General features: G+C 34.1%; 3 protein-coding genes across 17 annotated transcripts; all 3 read left to right on the top strand.

The window, feature by feature from the left end:
- Positions 1 to 104: 104 nt before the first annotated feature.
- LOC109852174 (homer protein homolog 2) lies at positions 105 to 5,444 on the top strand. Of its 2 annotated transcripts, XM_020423081.1 has the most exons (7): positions 106 to 637; positions 1,509 to 1,665; positions 1,788 to 1,919; positions 2,029 to 2,280; positions 2,377 to 2,523; positions 2,628 to 2,906; positions 3,034 to 5,444. In XM_020423081.1, exons 1-7 carry the CDS (start codon positions 612 to 614, stop codon positions 3,217 to 3,219), a joined length of 1,179 nt encoding a protein of 392 aa, XP_020278670.1. In that variant the 5' UTR covers positions 106 to 611; the 3' UTR covers positions 3,220 to 5,444. The 2 variants fall into 2 exon arrangements, with proteins under 2 accessions (XP_020278668.1, XP_020278670.1); XM_020423079.1 differs by having other exon boundaries at positions 105 to 637; positions 2,029 to 2,523.
- Positions 5,445 to 8,342: 2,898 nt separating this feature from the next.
- On the top strand, positions 8,343 to 13,869 carry LOC109852175 (annexin B9-like). Of its 5 annotated transcripts, XR_002249976.1 has the most exons (8): positions 9,754 to 9,891; positions 10,364 to 10,407; positions 10,755 to 11,136; positions 11,417 to 11,496; positions 11,586 to 11,832; positions 12,107 to 12,288; positions 12,779 to 12,938; positions 13,351 to 13,374. XR_002249976.1 is itself a non-coding variant. In XM_020423085.1 (7 exons), exons 2-7 carry the CDS (start codon positions 10,378 to 10,380, stop codon positions 12,827 to 12,829), a joined length of 972 nt encoding a protein of 323 aa, XP_020278674.1. In that variant the 5' UTR covers positions 8,343 to 8,487; positions 10,364 to 10,377; the 3' UTR covers positions 12,830 to 13,022. The 5 variants fall into 5 exon arrangements, 4 of the variants coding, with proteins under 4 accessions (XP_020278674.1, XP_020278672.1, XP_020278673.1 ...); XM_020423085.1 differs by lacking the exons at positions 9,754 to 9,891; positions 13,351 to 13,374 and adding an exon at positions 8,343 to 8,487 and having other exon boundaries at positions 12,779 to 13,022; XM_020423083.1 differs by lacking the exons at positions 12,779 to 12,938; positions 13,351 to 13,374 and adding an exon at positions 13,635 to 13,869 and having other exon boundaries at positions 9,753 to 9,891.
- Positions 13,870 to 14,285: 416 nt separating this feature from the next.
- On the top strand, positions 14,286 to 22,766 carry LOC109852176 (cyclic AMP-responsive element-binding protein 1). Of its 10 annotated transcripts, none has more exons than XM_020423086.1 (8): positions 14,286 to 14,920; positions 16,073 to 16,285; positions 16,859 to 17,008; positions 17,246 to 17,369; positions 19,133 to 19,222; positions 19,832 to 19,975; positions 20,286 to 20,355; positions 20,521 to 22,766. In XM_020423086.1, exons 2-8 carry the CDS (start codon positions 16,094 to 16,096, stop codon positions 20,663 to 20,665), a joined length of 915 nt encoding a protein of 304 aa, XP_020278675.1. In that variant the 5' UTR covers positions 14,286 to 14,920; positions 16,073 to 16,093; the 3' UTR covers positions 20,666 to 22,766. The 10 variants fall into 10 exon arrangements, with proteins under 10 accessions (XP_020278675.1, XP_020278681.1, XP_020278678.1 ...); XM_020423092.1 differs by having other exon boundaries at positions 14,287 to 14,920; positions 16,073 to 16,186; XM_020423088.1 differs by having other exon boundaries at positions 14,289 to 14,920; positions 20,295 to 20,355.
- Positions 22,767 to 22,998: the final 232 nt, after the last annotated feature.

The following is a 22,998-nucleotide window of genomic DNA, read 5'->3' as shown; positions in this document are numbered from 1 at the left end:
AGTTTGTTTTCACAGACTGTTTAAATTTACACGCTGTTTCTCCGGGCTGGCAATCAACGCGGGAACGCGGGGCACGCACGACGAGCGTTCCGGAAACAGAAGCTCGCGCTCCTCGAACGCGAAATTACGGATCTTCCGTGTGCGTGTTCGTCGTCGCGAATCTGCGATTACATACCGCGTGCGATGTGACTTTTCGCCGCTTGGCTGGTTTTTTAAGCAGCGACGAGAAGATTCGCTCGTTCGCGAATCGGACGTTTCCTTCGGAGAGAGGAGGTGGTTCGCGAGATTCGCGCTAAGGTTACAAACGACGAATGGCAGTGCCTTTCGCGGAAAATCGATTAAATACCGTCGGACCGTGGCGCGCGGAGCAGTAGTTTCGACTTGCGTTCGTCGCCGTTGCGTGATCGTCGGCCGCGCGCTATAGACACCACAGACAGTTTCGGCCAATGGCGGCTGTCAACTGGCGGATCGCTCGCCTCGCTCGGACGGTTCTCGGCCGTTTCTCGAAAAATCTCGCCCGCTCCGATCTGAAAATAGCCGCCGCGCGTTCACATTGAATGCGCGTTAGAGAACATTAATGAGACCGCGCTGACTCACGAATAGCCTCTTATATGACATCGGGAAAGGAAACAATGGGGTAAGTGTGATGATCCCCGGGTCGCGGGACTGCTCTATCCCGGAGTCCTTTTAAGGGTGTGTAATGCGTGCACGTATATAAGGCGACGAGATCACGTCTCTCTAATTTGCCGTTTGCGCGCGTGTGCGTGTAACGCTCGACGAATTGTTCTTAATCGTTGTTCATCACCCCGGCCCCTCATCGCGCATTAAAAACCCGGACCGCAATTTAAACCGCGGAAGGCAATGGCCCCCCCTTGTTTCAACACGCGATGCCGCGTTCCTCTGCGTATTTTTTTCCTCGTTTTTTTTTCACGATCTCAGCGGTGACACCTCTGATGCGGAACGCGTTACGAGAATAACGTGATTCAGAATTAATCTCGCCTCTTTTCCGCGAAATAATCTTCGCAACTTCGTCGCCTAATGAAACTCGTTCGATATATCTTGCGGTGTTTTTTTCTGTTTTATTACAAAAACCAACAGAAAAGATTCAAAATTAGCTCGTGCGGAATTTGTTGAACAAAGAAACGCACGTTCGAATAATTTTTTCAATTTTCACGCACTTGGTTTTATATATTTGATACATAATTGTGCGATACAAAAGCACTGTATGTTTTATTAACGTTTAATTAAAAATCTATTTATTTAACACACACACTGTTGTGCAAAGTTGATGTTAAATATACTCGGAAAAAAATGTATTCTTTTTTTCTTCAGGATCTATTATCTATTTATATGTATGATATTTTTATAACGTGTATATATTTTTAAATATATAATTCTTTCGAGAGAAGATGATAAATAAAATAGAGATACTCTGTGTGTCGTAAAATAATAAATTATAAAATAAGCGTATGTATTTTCTATTTGTCGTTTGAATTAAAAAATTACAGTGAGCAACCAATCTTCACGTGCAAAGCACATGTTTTTCACATCGATCCCAAGACCAAGAGGTCTTGGGTGCCGGCATCGTCAGCAGCAATATCTGTATCATTCTTCTACGATTCCACCAGAAGTCTATATAGAATAATTTCAGTCGAAGGAGCAAAGGTAACTAAAAGAGCAATATTTGATATATAGCAATATGAAGAAATGAAGATAAAAATCTGTGTAATAATTGATTAAAAATTTGTTTTTTCTCTAAAATATTTCTCTAAATATTTTTCTTTCAGGCTGTCATAAATAGCACAGTTACTCCAAACATGACTTTTACCAAAACATCACAGAAATTTGGCCAGTGGTCGGATGTCAGGGCGAACACAGTATACGGTTTAGGTTTTGCGTCTGAGGCTGAATTAGGAAAGGTTTGTGTTTACATTTGTGCTTTTGTTTAAAAATCACAAAACAGTAAGCTTTATATATATATATATATCATGCTCTCAGAGGAAAATTATATTGTTTATTTTAATATAGTTTATCGACAAATTTCATGAGGTTAAAGAAGCCACCAAACTGGCCAGCGCTAAGTTACAGTCAAACAGTACTTCGGCAACGCCAGCTACAAGCGCAAATGTCAGTCCAATCACGTCTCGATCGGGCATGACATCGTCAGAGCAAGACCTTATAGATCCACCCAACTCCTCGATGATCAACTCCAATGTGTCGGCGTCGAACAACCCAAACCCGAACGCCAATATGATTTCCGCTCAGAACAATGTATCTTCGGTAAGCAGCAGTCCTTTACCTGGTAGTTGTCAAAATAAAGTGGACGACGAATTGAAAAACGCAGTCCATTCAAGATCACAGAGTGTTTCTCAGCAGAGTACAGAAAGTCCACAACATCAAGGAAAATCAGCGCAATTGAGTTCTACGCAAAGTGGACAGTCGGCTGAGGTGCAACTTAAGTATGAGAACGACAGGCTGAAACTTGCTCTAGCTCAGAGTTCCGCTAATGCAAAAAAGTGGGAGGTATGATTTTTTTTTAGTGTTTTTGTTTGTTTTTTTTTTTTTTAATTATTGCAAATGGTAAAAATGGTGGATGTGCGTGCAGTGAAGTAATTGATATCTTATAGGTAGAACTGACCACACTTAAAACCAACAATGCGAGATTAACAAGTGCGTTGCAAGAATCCACAGCTAATGTTGACGAGTGGAAGAGGCAGCTACAATTGTACAAAGAGGAAAATGCCAAAATTAAAGCAAAATACGCTGACTTAGAGGCTGGAAAGATTGCGGAAGGCAATGCTGAGGCTTTAAGATTGAGAGTTGAGGCATTAGAGAGTGAGCTGAGAACGCGAAATGAAGAAATTAAAGCTCTCACTATGGCCACTAAGACAAACAAAGATTTTGTGGTATGTATTGAATATTGTTTCTTTCTCTTTTTTCCCCCCTTAATACATTTGATGATGCTTTGTGAACATGCAGCATATCATAAATTAGATATCAAGCATTTACACGTTTAATTTCTTGTTTCTCAAGGCTTTGCAAAAGGAAAACGCAGAACTTCGCGAGATGTTGAATGTAGTTCATGAACAATTAGAACTTGCTCTGAGTGCAAATAAGGTTCAAAAACAAAATTTGGATACGTTAAACGCCAGATTAGCTGGCTACATACAAGATTTGGTAACGGTACATCGAGAAATCACGAATACATTGCAGACCTAAGTTCTGCACTGTGTGGATTGAACCCAAGTGCATTTCTTGGGTCTTTTGTATCTACTATAAGCGCGATGTACGAGAATGAATGATATAGAAATAATAACAAAGGGAAGAAGTTCCAAAAGAAAAAAAAATTTTAAAAACAGATCGATTTGCATATTAAATCGAGCAGAAAAAATTTATAGAATACTGAAATAGCCGTCTCGAAAATAGTACACTGCAGAAGAGAAAAAAAAAAAAAATTATGGCTCCCTTGAACATGTATTTATATTTGAACCAACTTGAACTCTGTTTAGAATTCTCTTTTAGGCTATATTAACTTTCGTGCCATAATTGTGCTATTGTTGCACAGAATAGGACACTTTATCTTTACCACCCGCTTTCTTTCGTCGGACGTAAAGCGCGTCGTGTGTGCTGATTAGATTTATCGATAAGAGTAATATATATAAGAAAGAAGAGAGAGAGAGAGAGAGAGCAACATTTGGGGATGTATTTTAAATCAATTTAAATATTTTACGCCAATTAGAAAAGTTTTTTCGAGGTTTTTTCACGCGTCACTTCTGCTAAGTTCTGATGCAAGAACTTGAAACTACTACTGTGGGATGTGTGACAGGTTGATTTTTTCTAACGCATCTGCATCTCCCTAACGGATAATACAGGGTGTAGAAAAACATTATCGGTGTCAAAAAAAAAAAAAAAAACTTTATACATTTGTAGTAAAAAGTGGTCGAGCAGGTGAAGAACTTTATACGAATTCCTGATACGGTGAAATGTTTCCTTTTTTTTAAAAATGAACGACAAGAGAGATCGGTGTACTATTGTGCTCGATCGGTAAAATTTTTTTTATTACTTTCGTGATTCCTTAAATGAGTCGCTCAATCAAAAAAGCTAATCAAGCTAAATGCGTGTGATTTTTGATTTGAATTATTATATGATACAATTTATTTGAATAAGAAGTTACATGCAAAATCTTGTAACTTTTTTTTTTACAATCTAGTAAACGAGTAGAGCGCTTGTATATGTAAATAGAAAAAAAAAAAAAAAAAATTGTGGACAATAAGAAAAATCAATTTCAAGTAATTTATACATAGGAATGAAATTTAATAATCCGTTTTATAGTTTCTTTATCTGTAATTACTTTTTCTAATCTACTTTAGAATCTAATTCAGTGATGTTTCTAGTAAATAATGATATTTTTACTTTTTTACTAATTTTACTTTTTTACTTTTCTACGAAGACGATTTTAATTCTAGAATAATTTTAGATGTAAGAAACATGTGTGTGACAAATATGAAAGTTTCGCAATTTTTAAAGATGTCTGCATAGTGTGTGTAGAGAATTAACTAACAGAAAACAAAAAAAAAAAAAAAAAACTATCTTCTCTAAGAGTGAAATCGTCGTTTGTAAGAACCACTGCTTCAAGAGAATGACTATAACAAATATCTTCAAATTTTCATTACAAAATATGCTTCCTTTATTCATATATGCTTTTAGTATTAATTGCGGAAAGAGTTTCGGGTGGTAAGATTTATAGGTGTCCTACTCTGTAAAGTTTTATAAAAGGAGCGCACATTTGTTGTTGAAGAATTTGCCGTATTGCAAATGCTATTATTATGTATAAAAACAAAAAAAAAAAAAATACAGTAGAACGGCGACTGTCCTAAGAGCGTGTTTGTGAGAGAGAGATGTTTTCGTAAAAAAAAAACAAAAAACCAAAAGCGTTCCTACGAGTGATCGATTTAAGAGAAAAGGAAAATCAGGTGAGAAAGAAAACAAAGATATTCTTCCAGCAGAGATATCAAACCGAAAAAAAAAAATACCGCTAAATACCGCTTCCCCCCAACACATCATGTTTAATATTAAAAAAATAAAAAAATAAAAAAATTGCACCTTTCGTCTCTCACAACTACTGCGTTTCAGTGCTAAACATATGTGTGTGTGTAGAAAATATTTTAGAAAAACGTTTGGGCGTTTTCTCTCTCGATCGCGAAGCTCCGCGGTTCAGAACAGAATTGACTGAGGATTTTGACGATATGAGAGCAAACGCGAATTCTGAAACACATTTGTATATATATGTTTATTTCTGTGTTTGAATCCTGCAGTACTCGTGCGACATACAAAGTAATACTCGTCACTACAAAGTAAATACTCGTCATTGACCCCAGTAATTTTATGTCACATCGGAGAATCGCATTTAAATGTTAGACTGTAAAAAAAAAAAAAAAAAAAAACAAACTGTACTTTTAAGTTTTGAAGTTTATAATTTCGGTGCAATTCTCTTTGTATATCAAGTTTTTGACTGTTTATACAGCGTGACAGGTACTGAAGGGTTTAAAGCAATGTTATATATTTATCAATAGAGCTATATAATCTTGTTACTAGAGAATATTTATTTATTTTAAGAAGTTATCGTAATCTTATTCTTTGTATCATGATACTTTTTTTTTGTCTCATTTTATCTAATTTATAATTACGAACATTGTTACTAAACAATTCTACTAGTATTTTTTTTTGTGTATGTTTGTACAAATTTCTATTTCTATTCTCTATTTAAGATAAGTTGTTTACTCTCTGCAGCTCTCAGTTTTTTTTCGAATCGACATTCGGATGATCGGCGTTTTACTGTACACGACTTTTAGAGAGATACTTTTTATTTTTCATAATGTATACCGAAGCTAATAATGGTTGCACAAATCATAAAAAAACACGAGCGCATTTATAATTAAGTAATATCAATATATGTGCACTTGTATCGAGCCTTGTATCGCAGAAAATGTTTTATAAATTTCGCACCGCGTTTCGCCTGCGAATTTATATGGTTTTTTGTAAGTTTTTTTTTGTACAGAAATTTTACGTTGAGAAAAAAATATGAATATACGTGTTACACTTACGTTCTTTGTCTCTTACAAATAATCGAAGTATTATTATTTCCGAAAGTGTTACGCTATTATATCGTTGCTACTGCTGCTACTACTATTACTACTACTATTGCGATTGCTCCTAATGCTACTCTTAAGTCGCTCTTTCATCCTAATATTACTATCGTTCAAGTTTTCCTTTCTTCTATCTTTCTCTCTCTTTCTCCCTTCTTCCCCCTCCCCCCCCCCATCCTTCTCTTCTCTATACATCTATTATTAATAAATATATTCATTACATCATTATTATATTATTACTTAGTATTATTGCGAATGGTATTGCCGTTAGAGATATTTTTACCGATGTTACAAGTATGTTGTATTACTTGCGTCTGCAAAAATGTTTAATAGTTAGGTACATAAAACATATCAAAGAACACGTCGCATAATTTAGCGAAAACAACATGCGTTTTTCTCGAACATTTCTTTCATTCAGTTTTTTTCAACTCGTCTATGACAAATTTATATTAGTGTTACCTACACAAACAAAAGATCTGCACATTTATAACTTTAGCAATGTATTTAATTTCGATTATACAGCATAGAGAGAAAAGTTATGATTTGAAGAATGTGTTGTGTAATGTGATGTGTTGAGTCCTTTGTAACGCACAATTTTTTGAGTTGTTAAATAACATATCTTGTTTCGATGTGTTTGATGTGTGAGGACTTTTTAGTACATGTAGCACGTACACACATATATATATATATATATATATACACACATATATATATGTGTGTGTGTTGATTTTCTAAAAAAATTCTTATAAATATATATATATATAAATTATCGATATGTTGAGAATATACGTTTTACTGTTAAGAGGAGACTATGTATCATATTCAACAAAAAAAAATCTAAGAAATGCATCATCAGGATATTATTCACAGGTTTTTCGAATGATCATAGGATTGAGCTCTCGAATATTCTTCGCTGTACTATAAACTGTATAGTGCAGAGACAATGTGTAATGGGAACGATTCGCACACACAAGGAGTCTGAACGATTCTGTCAAAGTGAGGTGAAGGTGATAAACCTAGAGACAAATTTTTAGTAGAGAATTAGATAAGAGACAAGTGCAAAATGTGCTAGAGAAATGCACTTTTTATCGTACTGACAGTATATAAATATATAAATATATATATGTATGTATCAGGAAAAAAAAAAAAAAACAACTGTTGAGGAGATGAATTTTCAATCTGAGGAATTGGAAAACGGAAGCCTCGCTTGCCATATGTACTCTTAATAAAACATTTTCAGACAGCACACTGAATGTATTTTTTTGTTTTTCTACTACGGACCAGTTTTATTAATTCCGGATTAACTCAATCGATTGATCAGTGTACGTACATAGAAGAACTATATACGGTCTGTTGCGATAACAATGAGGTAAGTTATGATTTTTAAATCCATAAGTAACTTTTTACATACATATTTACAACGATATATGTTCTAACATACGATACTTCAGTATTGTTTTATATTTATATTAAGTTCTTACACGCTGTTTCTCAACATTCGAAGACGTAAATCGAATAAAAATTCAAATCAAATTCTCCGGAAACTTATTCCGCTTTGATAAAAGCGGATATACACTAAACTAAAAGTCATTTAGATAAGTGCTATGTTGGTAGAATCATTGCATTTCTCTCGAATGTGTCATTGGATCTTGAATGAATAAATTTCAGGTGAGATTCACGCGAGTGTATGACATCATGCGGTGTATGACGCCCCCGTTGCAGAAATGAGATGCTTGCAACAGACATCACGATCTCATTCAATGAGTTATGAATTGTGTGTTAAATCATTTGTAACTTCTGAGAAATCTAAGAAACATATATCTATTACATATCATTTTACATTATCGTTATTTGTCTCAATTAAAATTACACGCAAAATGTATATAAATATATCGATAGCAACATATAATTTAATGATATATTCTAATAACATATATAGTTAATAATATACATTCTCTCCCCCCTCCAGTATGCTAAGATATAATACTTTCATCAATAGTTTCTACATTGTTTATTTGTTTTAACTTTTATATATATATTTTTAATGTTCTTATATTGATTTCGCCATCTCTCGATTCACCACAGGAACACGGCACAGGATATTCTCTGTTGCGTCATGACTCGACACACACTATGCGTCCAACCCCACTTCTTTCTTCTTCAACGATGTCCTTAATATCGCCGCTGTGTCGGAATGCTTTCCAGTTAGCAAAGTGTTCACGTACGTGTACGACGCAGCAAAGAACCAATTCAAGGAGTAACCGGCGTCTTGTGCCAACTATCTAACTAGTAGAACTATCTAACTAACTAGTGGAATTAATACGTGCATATAGATCAACGAGTGAGTAACATTAATATAATTGTTTAAAACACATATATATTATATATATCATATATATATAATATAATATAATATAATATATACATATCTCATACATATATATACATATGCAGATATATGTGACAGTGACATATAATTCTTTTTAATATAAGATTTTTCATATTGAATTTGTGCATTTTCAAAGATATAAACACGCGATTTAATAAGTAATTAAAAACCTATAGATACTAAACATATGTTTTATTCAACCGCACATGTAGTTTGCAACAAAGCGAAATTTACATATATGTGTAAAAATTGTCTGTTGCACAATTAAATGTAACTATCATATAGTTCTTCTTCAATAGTTCATAACTTCGCTTTTTGATTGTAACATTTTCAATCATAATAATTATTCTGAACACACGCACACATGATCGATTCGCGAGTCGTGATATCGACATAGTAATCATTACATTATCGGTAATTATTTGATATTTTTGTAATCAAAGTTCACTCTGTCGAAATAAAGTCGATTAAAATGTCATCAACGTATCATGTACAACACGATCGCTTAGAACAATAGCTCACTGTTAAAATAAAATTTTTTTCTTACATGAGAAAAACAAAAATATATGTCGTACTTCCGCCGTATCTCTTTGGGAATTACGTTATAATTGATAACACGCACATGTCACACCTTTTTAATTTCAATAAAACGTTTTTAACTCGTGTTTTATTTATAATTTCCAATGTTGAAAATCATGATCATTAGAGAGCTACTGAGTCGAACAATCCGCGTCGATTTTACTCTTCATTAAATCGATTTCTTCAATAACATTATCATCTACAAAAGTGTTATATCGTAAGATAATTCTGCCACTAAAAAAATAAAATTGAGATAAACTGCAGGAAAGATAATTAATTGTAAATCATTAAAATTAATTACCTTTGTCAACAAGAGAAAAGCGTACGAGAAAAATAGGTTGAAGTTACAATTTAATTTACTTAATTTGATTTATTATTATTATTATTTAATTTGTCAGAGATTTCAATAAATAGCAAACAATGATTTGTGCGATGCGTAAAACATTTTCGCGTGTAAAAACAAAATTAATCGTCGAAGGTGCGCGGATCGCAAATACACATCGTAATCGTTATACTTGGTGTACCCCGATATTCCGATCAAATAAATAATTCCTCCTAGTGTTCTTGCGCGAAAATACCGGTTTCACGATCGCCGATACACTTCGTCTTCTCGCAGACACGAATGACGTGTCGCCCCACCAACAAATTCCTTTCCTCTTTCTCTCTTCCGTGCTGCTTCTCGTCGACGTTGGCTCCCAGCGACAGAGAACGAACGTTAGTCGGTTACCAGAACCGATACGTTGTTCTCCGGAAAGAGCCGCAACGTCATCAAACGAGGTAAATCAAAAAGCCACACCCCAAAGTGTCACTTTAAAGCCGGTCCGATCAATATAATCCTGCGGTGCTCCAAAGATCCTGCGAAACAGAACGTCTTCGTCGCTATCTCCGAAAAATTTACGAGTCGCGGGATCATTTTCGATTATTTAATGACCGATCAAGCGCGTTACCAGAGATGAGATCATCGTCGCTAACGTAACGTATAGCTCAAATGAGTCAAGGACGACACCGTCGGATTTGCATTGTTTACTCATGCATTAGTCATTTCAGATTGAACATAAAAATTACTATTGTGTAAACAGGTCTGAACGGAATGTGTTGTAATCACAATTCGTGAAACTCCAAAAATTTATTCGAAAACTAATTAATTAATTATCTGTCAGGTGTATATGTTACACCTTTATAAATATAAACAAAAATCTTCTTTTTTCTACATTTCTGTAAAACAATACATGTCAAAAATTGTTTTCAGATACCCGGAAAAAGATGGCTGGTCACAAATATGTTGTCGTACAGGTGAGTAATTAAATATGTTAATTTCTCAGTAACAATGTAAAAAAAAAACAACCGTAAACGTGAATCATAAGTGAAGAAAAACATTTTTGTGATAAATCTGAGTCATTCAGTTGATATTAAAACAATCTTGTCATTTTGAGCTATTAAATTAAAAAAGAATTCTTTTTTAAGCGACTTTGAAAATATCTTGTTTTACATTAAACAGGATTTAAACAAGTATTGATAAAATAAATAAAAATTTTATTCTACAAGTTTGTAACTTTTTAACGTAAATAATTATTTTGAGTGTCGAATGTGTGCGACAATGAAAACGAACTCTAATATTTCATCCGTAAATGTCTGCACAGTGCACACCCACCGTTTATCCGGCCGATCCCTTTGACGCCGAGGAAGATGCCAGTCTCTTGCGAGCCGCTATGAAGGGTATAGGCACCGACGAACAGACCATCATCGACGTTCTTGCTCATCGAGGTATCGTGCAACGATTGGAGATTGCCGAAAAATTCAAGACGATGTACGGCAAGGATCTCTTATCCTCTCTCAAATCGGAGCTGTCCGGTAACTTCGAAAAAGCTATAATCGCCCTGATGACACCTCTGCCCCAATATTTCGCCATGGAGGTGCACGAGGCCATTTCCGGAATCGGTACCGACGAGAGCGCGCTAATCGAGATCCTCGCGTCTCTGAGCAATTACGCTATCAGAACGATATCGGCTGTTTACAAAGATCGTAAGTTTCGAAACGATCTCCTTCATTTTTGCATTGTTTGCAAAAAAGCTGGATTTTGTTTTTTATTACGCCACACCGCAACCAGTGCGCGCGTTGTTAAAAATGTAAAAGTTTTGTCTTACTGACAATACTTCCTTCGCACTTTGTTTGTTTTCTTTGTTTGTTGAGATCTTACCGATTTTAAATTACTTTGCGTATATTAAATTTATATTATCATTTGAATCGGATTTTTTGTCATATCTTTTTAAAGAATATTCGATTTCATCATCTGTTTCTTTAGTGTACGGCAACGAGCTGGAAGACGATCTCAAGAGCGACACTTCCGGTCATTTTAAGAGACTTCTGGTGTCGTTGTCTTGTGTAAGTATATCCAGCCAAACAGGAGATAAGCGATTCAACTCTATCTATTGTCAACTTTTATTTTATTTTCTTTCTTCGTCAACGATCAGGCTAACAGAGACGAAAACACCGATGTTGATGAGGAAGCCGCGATTCAGGACGCCGAGAAACTTCATTCCGCGGGTGAAGGACAATGGGGTACGGACGAGAGCGTCTTCAACTCTATCCTCATCACCAGAAGCTTCCCGCAATTGCGAAGAATCTTCAAAGAATACGAGAAAATCTCTGGAAACGAGATTAAAGACGCCATTAAGAGAGAATTCTCGGGCGCTCTTGAAGACGGCTATTTAGCTATTGGTACGAATTGTGATTGTATATTTAAATATAGTATATAATCATCTCTTCTACTGGTATATTCTTATACGTACTATAATTAGTACATCATGTTTTTTTTTATTTATTTACAAACGCAGAGTGTCACACATCATAGATATTATATATTTTTTTGGTACATTGAGATAATCGGGACTTCGGAGGATAAAAATTATCTTGGAGAGAGAGTTCTCTCCTCTCCGCAGTTCTCGATCTTCATTTGTTTCAATGTAAATTATGAATTATGATTTTTTTTTAGTGAAATGCGCTAGCGACAAGACTGCTTACTTCGCGGAAAAATTGTACAAAGCCATGCGCGGAATGGGCACGAATGATTCGACTCTGATACGCATAATTGTGACACGATCCGAGATCGATCTGGGTGATATCAAAGAAACTTACGAGAAACTTTACGGAAAATCTCTTGCGGAAGCTGTCGACGTAAGTAAAATTTTTGTAAATTCTATAATTCACGCAATGTGGTATTATATCAAGCTATTTGTTCTAGAGATTGATAATTATTTTTTTTTAATTTTTAATCGCTTCCTCTTTGTCGTATTTTGTTTCAAAGTCAGAAAACAAAAAACAGAACATAATAATTGATAAAGCTGAGTTTTTTTCGACAAATTAAGAGAGCATCGATATATTTTTTGCGCTTTTTATAAGTGTTCTGCAAAAATCTTTTCTTTATTTATATATTTAACCGACAGAAGTAATGCTTTATTTACAATGAAGCTATAAAAACTATTGCATTTCTATAATTTCTATCTCTTGGGCTTTAACGTATGCGACGGATTAACATTAATTTGCGATCAATAAAGGTTACACTTTTGCGCAGTTCTAACGAACTACATAACAACAATAGCTTGTTTAACTCATGTAAAAAAATATTATATCTCACTTATTCCATATAACGTTCCATAAATTTCAGGATGACACTTCTGGCGACTACAAGAAACTGTTGCTTAAACTTCTTGGATGAAAAATATTTCAGGGATAATATATATACATCACATAACACTTTCTTTATATGTGTACACAATTGCCTTGGTTTAGCAAGTTCCTTTTATAATTTTGTTTGGATTTTAACGGTGAATATGGTATTACTTTGTATTACTCACCCCGCGTTTGACACTTACAGTATTACAATAATGTGAAATGAATTACTCGTTTGTGTGTGTGAAATAACACATACTGTAATAAAAATGTGTATCTAGATCTTTCTTTGTGTACAAATATACAATCGATCGAGTGAAAAATTGATCTGGTTCTTTTGAAATTTGTATTCTAACACAAATTAAATTACTGATCGATATACAAAATTGTATCCTTTATTGTTCTACTTTTTTATTGATTTTTCATCTTTGCATGCACACTTGTAACATACGCACATGTATACATCAGTTATGTTACATATATCATATCTAAATATATGTGAATGTTGATGACTTGCTTTCAGTTAATATTAAGCTTTAATTTGTTCACATTTCTTTACATTTGCAGAACGACTGCAGTGACGACTTTAAGCGGCTTCTGATCGCGCTAATAAATTAATTCGAACTCGAGAAGAGATTTTTCGTTACTAAGAGCATATTCGCAATAATAATGAATTTCAATAATAATCCAATACAGCACGCAATTATATATAATATTTGTATAACACATACATTATATATATATATATATATATATATATATATGTATTATATAATTATATATAATGTATGTTATAAATATTTATATAACATATACATTCAACAAATGTATCTATATTATTTTTTTTCCAGAATGATTGCGCTGCTGAATGGAAAAGGCTATTAATAGCAATGTTAAATTAAAAGAAAGTATATATTTATAAACATGACACATCTATATAAATTATATAAGAATCAAAGAATAAAAGTATATTATATATTTGAAATCATAAATGTGTAGGAGATCAAAGTTGTGTTATAATCAATCTGTATGTTATACTTTTTATTATTTGTATTTATAATAAATATGCATAATTGCACAAGCTAAACGTTTGAAAAAGTACAAGAAATATTTGTTAAAAAGCATTGTAATGTTTCAATAAATCATCTCTTATATATATGTACACATTATATGCGATTATGTATTTTAAAACAAAAATTTAAATACCTGAATATCAAAGTCTGTACGTGTTGTTTGTACTTCTTGCGACTTTTGCACTTGTAATAGAGTAGATATATACTTGGCTAAGAAAAAGAAAACAAAATCCAAAAAATTTGCAAGTAACACACAAATATATATTATATATATATATATATAATATATATAATAAGAGAAAGTTAGACAGTAAGTCTTTTTTATTACAAAATACATTTAAAAAAACAGAAGTTGCAAGTTAAAGAGATAAAAATATCAAGTGTTACCACACTTCTCTCTCTCTCTTCCTCTCTCATGATTTATTTTCTCTTTCTTTATTACGTAATCAATAATTTTTAAAAATCCTGTTCTATAAATTTTCTGTCAGACAATTTCGAAGCGCGTCATTTTTAAAATTAAATTTTTAACAAATTTATTATACGATCTCAGAGATATTAACAAAAACACTTACACAACCACGTACGCAAGAGTGACAAAGATACGAACAGGAGAGAACGAGAAAGAAGATTGAGAAAGAAAGAGAGAGAGAGATAGAGAGAATTCGGCGAAAGATGACGAAGTGCGGCAACTAAAGACGGATGCAATGTGTGGAATAAACACACAAGAATCATCAGTTTTTTTTAATTGAAAGCCGCGATCTCGCACACATGTTACGCGTAGAACATAGAAGACGTAGAGATTATGAGGGGTCGGAGGGCGAGGGAAAAACGAATCACAGAGCCGGCAGCAGCAGCAGCAGCAGCGGCAGCAGCAGCGGTAGCAGCAGCAGCGACAAACAGTGACCGCGCCACGACAGTGACTGCCATCTTGATTGTGACGCGCAACTCAGAGGTCGTGGTCTCCACCAGTGACGAAGCCACTGGAGTTTTGACGTGGCTGCTACGTACCTGCCCGACTGCCCACTCCGATTGCAGCAAACTTGGTGACGAGAAATACGTAACTGGTAAGTACCCCAGCTGGAGAATAATAACAACCGGGCATGGACCAGCGGCGCGCTCGCGCTCACGTACGGCTCCACGCACGCGACGGGCAAATCCGATACTCGCTTAATCCGCGTTTCCGTTTTTCTTCGCCGTACGTGCCGACGTGCGTTCGTGTTTTATGTTCTGCTGCGCGACGAGATGCGAGCGAAATATGGCGCCGCGCGACGAGAAACCGCATTTCTCGATCGCACGGCGGCTCGATATAGGGGTTACAAGCCGCGAATCCGCTCGCGCTCGTTACGATTTCCGCGTTATCCGCGCGCGGATACGAGCACCGCGCTTCCCGGACCAAAACGTTTTTGACATCGCGTCGCGCGATTTTCTTCGCGCATCGGATTTTATATCCTGGGTCTCGGGGGCGCGTGTTACACACCGCCGCTCTCTCCGCAAGCACCTCGAGAGTGTTTATTGTTCTCCCGTATTATTTTTAGAATCCGCTTATGTAAATGACGCAGTATCGTCGGACTTCTCCGTTGGCGGGAAGTTTGAACGGGGGCACGAGCGCGCTTACGCTTTTTTTTTTCTTTTCTTTTCTTATCCGGAGAAATGACTTTGGCAAAACTTTTCCGTTGTGCAAGAGACCCGTGTGAATGTTTACGTTGTCAAGTTTTTTCCGTGTCCGATTGAGAACGCGGATATTTAAACAGAAATTCTTCAGTTCTCGGAGACTCCTGTAATCCAATCAAAAAAGTGTAAAATAACTCATAACTGTTTAATTATTCAGTTATTTATGTATTTTCAATTAGCGACAATGTAGTTGGATATATCGTGTTGATTTACTTAACGTCAATTTTAAATTGACAAGCAATTTTCTCATTGATTTCTATGTCGGTGAGACGGAATCAAGCTATAGAACGTTTAATCAGGTGTGAAATGTCAGTAGTGTCCATATATATATTTATAAAATATAAGAGAAATATATATATACTTAGAAAACAAGAGTAACATTTAACATTTTTTTTTTTTTTCAAGCTTAGTCATCAGTGAGATATCCATCCACATTATCGCAGCAATTTCTCACAGTTGAATTAAATACAATTAAGATATTTTGCTTTCAATTGTATATACATGCCAGGCATAAAATGGTACAGTATATGTTTTGTGTGTTGCAGAACTCGCCAGGTAGCGAGGATATGGAAAGTATGGTCGAGGAAAATGGATCAAGTGTCGATCCGTTGTCCCAGAGTTCTCAAAGTGGTGATGCTGCACCAGCAATCGCAACCTCGGTACAATCTATCGATAGAACCCATCAGCAGCAAACACATCATCTGGTAGCTTCCACCAGCATTGTGCAACTGACACTACCTTCGTCAGGAACAACACAGGTATACAGGAGCCTCTCCTGTGTATCTATGTATGTCTGATAATTTGTGCTTTCTTCTTATTTGGAAGCATGCATATTGCATGTCATCACTTATTTGTTCTATGATTGATTATTTCGACTAGTAATTTTAGATCTTGCATAATGCTGGTTATCTATCTTAGGAATACAAAATTTCCATAAGATCTTATTGCAGTACATTATTCAGACACAGTTTCAGTTATAGTTTGTAGGATATTAATTAAGAAAATAATATTTTTTATTCTACAAATATATAATATCGCTAAAGATATACATTGTACATACACATTAGACAAAGTTTTCGAGCACATAAGAGTTCCAATTGTTTTATAGCGGAATATTATACACAATTTGCTATTTCTTTTTCTCTTTATAGGATACGTTTATTAATGGATATATCATTTTATGTGATATTATGTGTTTTTCTGTCTTTTTTATATAAGAAATTTATCTCTCACATATGTATATATGTATATCTACGACTATATAGTTTTAAGCGACACAGCTTGTGATTTAACCTTCTGTAGTACTTGATATCTGGATGACCCTTACGCAGGTACAATCGGTTATACAACCCAATCAACAATCTGTAATACAAACTGCAACGAACATACAACCTGTTGCCATTTCCAAAGGAAACGTTATTCTCGTCAGCAAACCTAATTCCGTTATACAAACTGCACAAGGCAGTTTACAAACTCTTCAGGTAAGATTTGTCATAAATTTATAAACGGTTCTTTGCAGGTTTGCCTCAAAGATACATTTATCCGAGCAGCGGTATCAATATATATATATATATTCGTGTTAAACATATATTATAGAGGTAGATTTAAACATTGATACGTGCACAAAAACTGATTTTTTTGAAGAGACGAGGAGTGTGACAAAAAAAAACGAACTCTTAAGCGATTTAAGTTGAACAATTCTGTTCTGTTGTGTTCAGGTGGTTGAAACTGCGAGTGATGACAGTTTCTCAGACGAGGATTCACCTAAAAAGAGAAATATTCTTACCAGACGACCTTCGTATAGAAAGATCCTCAACGACTTAGGCGGAGGAGAGATCACAGGTAAGATAATGTTCTTCAGAACAATTGTGCTTTTTTTTTTAAACAAGCTTACATTTTGCACAACAAAGAATTTCGGTTTAATTTTGCTGTTAAAATAAATCAGCGATAGAGAAGTATCAAAGATATCATAGAGATTGCGCGATATCATCATAAATTACGTTGTCCGCGTAATCAGCCTAACGATTAAACGTTTTGCGAACGTTACTTGTAACAAGATATATCAAAGATAAATAATTGCATTCGCGTATATTCTGCTTAGTCATGTGACGTTTAAGTGCATGTCAGTTCATACACACAAATCAACGATATATTCTAATTAAATAAAGACAAAAACAAGACTCTCAAGGTTGACGGCTAAAACTTAAGAAAGAATGAGCCCAAGAAAAGTCAATTGCAAGAGTCGATTAATTTGATTATGAATATATTGATTTAGTGTTCTGAATTAAAAATGATAGAAATTGTGTTTTTCTTTTTAAGAATGATTTAATACGCACTCGATCTATTCGCTAAAGCTCTTTAACACTTTGCTTAGATTTGCAAGTAATAGAAGCTCTTCCAAAGTATAATTTGAACGCGTGGACAGACAAAGGTATGATACCGTTTGTATGCTTTGCGTTGCATATGATAAGAGAAGTATGCCATACCAAGCTTGCTCTATACGAAGTATTGCGCGAAAAGAGGATACTATTTGGATTTTCAAAAACCAAGCGCGAAATTATGAGATTTTTAGAGGAATTTACAAGTGCAAAAATTGCTCCTCTGATCATTATCTTAAACAAAATTTATATTGAACAACGAGAAGAGTTTATATTTGAAAACAATATATATAAAAATCTTCTATTGACAATAAAAAAAAAAAAAAATCAGATAAACAAGTCCAAGACTGCCTATTTAATTCGGTAAAACTGACTTCCGAATACTTATACCATCAGCGAACACATTCATGTCCACCGAGATGCACTGCGGAAAAACATATATCAAATATTAACCGTGACTATACGAACCGTGTAAGAATTCAATATATTGATTGTCAAAATCAATTTTTTCTATTTGATGTTTTTCGATATTTTGCACAGAGTATATTAGAAAGCAAGATTATACATTAATTTATACATGATTCGTCGTAGTTTTGACATTTTGTATGATTTTTGTCACAGTTCATTTGTGATTTTTTTTTTAGAAAAAAACATCAAATAATTACAGATCATTATTTTCATAGAATTACACTTCGCGTTAGTTTACACGTCGAGATAATTTTGAGATTTTTCTTCTAACGTAAATTGATTACTTTATATTTGAAAAAAATTTAAATTGTGCTTCCTATTTTTTAGTTAAATTATTCTTCAACTTAGATGTTTCTCAAAATATTTTCTATTTCCTTTTTTGTATGAGCTGACTGCACGCGTCATAAATATGTAATTCCATAAAATCAGCAGCCAGAAAGGAAATAGTTTTAATTTTAAAATGTGAATATATATATAACAAATGAAAATCTCTTTTGTTCTTTTATTTATTTTATTCTCTTACGACTAAACTAAACACTTTCTGGATGCAAATACTCGCAATTATGTAAAAGTACAATTATATTTATCGAGTCAAAATTCTATTTAATAAGAAACATTTAAAAAAACGAGAAAAGAAAAAAAATTTATATTTTTTTGTATATAGAGCGATGCGTGTACACAGAAACACACACATACACACACAAACATTAACGATTACAAATCTAATTATGGGGGGTTGGGGTTGATTCGGTGTTGCAGACGGTCGTTTGCCACCTTTAGAATCATCTTCCGAGTGTGATTCTAACGTGGACAGTGAAGTGTCTTCCCATTCGCTCCATTACCAAACAGGTTGGTTACTTTATCTTCCTTTTAATAAAAAAAAAAAAAAAAAAAAAAATCCTCACATGTCGTTCCTTGCTGTATTAGATTCCACAGGTTTATCCATAAGTTCATGTTATTCCGCATAATGAAAAAGATGATGTTATAGAGGAGTATTCTTTTTTTTGTTTTGTTTTTTGTTTGTTTTTTTTTGTTTTTTCAAATAATGGAAAAACAAAATTTCGAAATCAAATAATCCACACGCACATGTACAAATGTCTTCCATCCCTGTGTGTACTGCCTAACGTATGTCCGTTTCTCACGATACTCGCTTGGTGTGGCATTCTTGCTTATGGGATGATATCGATATAGTGTTCGTCATATATTCGGATTACAAAAAAAACAAAAAAAGAGAAATCTCAAAAGATCGTTTTTCGAGCAAGATACTTGAAATTCATTTGCATCACACGCATATAAGATTGCATATAAAAAAATTTTTTGTTTTTTGTTTTTTTTTTTATGCATTGTTCATTTCCAGTGCATCGTCGATGTGTTTACGGCACCAAGAGATCACTGATTTTTCATTTGAGAACGTATTAATTTCTTTGTTATTATTCTCGACATAAACTTATTTTGCAGTAATTCCTGCCGGTACTATTCAAATTGCGACCCAAGGGGAGGGAGTTCAGGGGCTTCACACATTAACTATGAGCAATGCGGCGACGGCGGGTGGAGCTATAGTGCAGTATGCACAGGGCCAGGACACTCAATTTTTTGTCCCAGGTGTGCTTTTGCGTCATTTCCAAAATAATGAAAAAACCTCTCAATTTCTGGTTTTTAGTATATTGTACATTAGTTTGTTTTTTTTTTTTCTTCTTTCTTTTTTTTGTTTTTAAAGAAACGGCAATTGGACGCGTTCTCTAAACTGTAAACATGTATATATTTTTAACGACTATGATAACTTTTTTTTTGTCTTTTTTTTTATTGTATAAGATTAAATAAGCTGGGAAATCGTGGTTCAAAACCACGCGTGACTTTTTTTGATACATGCTATTTAAAAATTTGGAAAGTGCAGTCTCTCGCAATGTTCCAGCTTATACAGGTCACGGAGTTGTAGTCGAGGATGCGGCGAGAAAGAGAGAATTGAGGTTGCTTAAAAACAGGTGAGCGCGATAATATGAATATTTACCACACATGCATAAGATATATGATAAAAATTCTATAGAAAAGGTGTCGATAAAAATACATTCTCGTGTGCCGTGGGATATTCATGTATGTATATACATATATATATCTCTCTTTCTGTTTTTTTTTTTTTATGTGCGCAGAGAGGCGGCGCGTGAATGCAGAAGAAAGAAGAAGGAATATATAAAGTGCTTAGAAAATCGTGTCGCGGTATTGGAAAACAGAAATCAGACTTTAATTGACGAACTCAAGTCATTAAAGGAATTATATCAGCAGAAAACCGACTGAGATTGGTGTTTTAAATGCTGGCGGACAGTGTATCAAAACCATTACCCTGTACATGTCTTGTTTGTGTACATTATCCTAAATGTTGCTAGGGGGTAAGCGATGGTGATGTACATGCATTCTTTATAGATAAGCGTTTCTCTGTAACATACTGTATTTAAGTACGAAATACGAAGGCTTGTGAAACTTGCTGTTTACTAAAGCGGGAAGCCAAAGGTAACATGGACACAGAGACAGCAAACACGTAGGCAATATTTGGTATATATACATCAATCTATATTTTCGATAAATATATAAAATAAATACGAGATAAAATCTCTTTACATTTACTTGGAAACAAAAACTTTCGACTTTCACAGCTTTGACATATTCAGATTTGCATTATTTGACTTGCATATATGCTATTCGTGTTTGTTTTAGCATCACCATTTATTGCCCGTTTGTACTGGTCGAGTTCGTTAGGTGTGTGCACCGATCGCCATTTTTCTTTTGTTATCAATGTGTTTATTAAAGATTGAAGCGAGGCGAAGCGAAACACACACGCCTCCGTCCACTGCGTAATTCTATTCGCAGAGTGGAGTGTTAAATCGATTAAACTGTAATCAAGTTATTACACTGTAATTACAACGTAATCGCAATAGCGTGTAATCGCCACAATTAACGATTACAAAATGTAATTTAATTATCAGTATCAATTGCTAATTGCGTTGTAATTGCAGTTTAATTTTATTTCATGAAAGAGTGGATTTCATTTATTGTTTATTGCAAAAATACAATTTGTCTCGCGGAAAGTGTTAAATGTAAATTAATAATATTTAAAATCTGGTGAATACTGAAACAATCTGATAAATCATTGGTTGGAATTGTAATAATGAGTGTAAATGATTTGAGTTATAAAAATTTGTCTTTTGACATAGTATAATTAGCCTTGTATTTTGCTTCACTTTATCGGTAAATGCATTCATTTATTTCTGAAGATTCTATAGTATATGTAACTACATTAATTAAACACGCATTTAGTAACATATTTTATCGATATAAAAGTGAAGTGGAAAATACAGCCCAGAACTATGTTGGTTACGTTCGTTCTATTTAAAAAAATTTTTTTCTTGAACGAGTAATTTCCGTAATTTTTTTAAACACATTTATCACTTTTTAATATCTACTGCAGCATTTACGCAACTTAGAATTTTCTCCGTTTCACCATCAAATATATATATAGATAGTTTTCATTCTCTCATGAAACGAAGTATAAACGGGTATAAAAAAAAAAAACAATAATAATGAGACCATGCATGTGTCCTTTATGACGTTTCACAAAAAACAAAAAAAATTAATCGGGAAGCATGCAATGCTAAAAGATAATCCGCTTTTAACAAACTTGCTTTAAAATTGAATATACTCTTCTACGAGAAAAAAAAAAATCTTGGCATTGTACGTAGAAAACTGTAAAACGTAGTTACACAATAATAATGATGATGTTACTGCAAGCAGAGTAAAAAGAAAAACAAAAAAAAAAAAAAAAAGACAGAAGAAGATGCATCTCTTCTTTTCTTTCTGTAAGCTGTATGAATCATTGTTATGTTTTACTGTATAAATGCGCGGATACACTGAATCCCATACGTGCCTTCACCTATCAATAGTGAGACTTGGATGGTTGAACATAGATGTATCTATGATATATAGAAATATATATGTATATATGTATAATGTATATATATAAATATATATATATATATATGTGATATATAGATATCTATGGATTTGAGTCTCTCGCATTATTTCTCGATATTTGTGCACTATGAATTTCCAAACATAGTTCAAAATTCGCCAATTTTACATTAGCGCAGAAATATCCAAAAATAATGCGTTGAGATTGCGAATGTTCGTATAACGCGTAGTCCCAATAAATTTCGACTGTTTTGTATTTCTGTTGAAACACGAATGAGAATAGAAGGATGTGATTGATTACGCGAATAATATATAAGTGCCATGGAATCGCACATTCAATGACTCTTGATCTAGGTGAAGGCATGTAAGAGACGCAGACGGTGTTAGATCGCTTTAAAAAAAAAAAAAAAGAAAAAAGAAAAAAAATTGAGCATGTAAGAAGAACGTGTTTTACGTCTCGTCAGGATGCTCCGTTCATCAAACGCTGCACAACATGAACTTGTAAAATATGAATGTAATATACATCAGGAGTGCCTTGAAGATTTATGTATATTTGTGGCATACGTATGCACATGTGTGTGTGAATGCGAAAAAAAACACAACATATGCATATGTATAGTATGAAGAAAATTATGTTGTAGGTAAATATGGGTAGAGATATATAT

The sequence above is a fragment of the Pseudomyrmex gracilis genome, unplaced genomic scaffold (assembly GCF_002006095.1).
Source record: "Pseudomyrmex gracilis isolate BER0280 unplaced genomic scaffold, ASM200609v1 scaffold_25, whole genome shotgun sequence".
Lineage (NCBI taxonomy): Eukaryota > Metazoa > Arthropoda > Insecta > Hymenoptera > Formicidae > Pseudomyrmex > Pseudomyrmex gracilis.
Note: the sequence above shows the minus strand (reverse complement) of the source record. Positions and strands in the feature narration are given on the sequence as shown.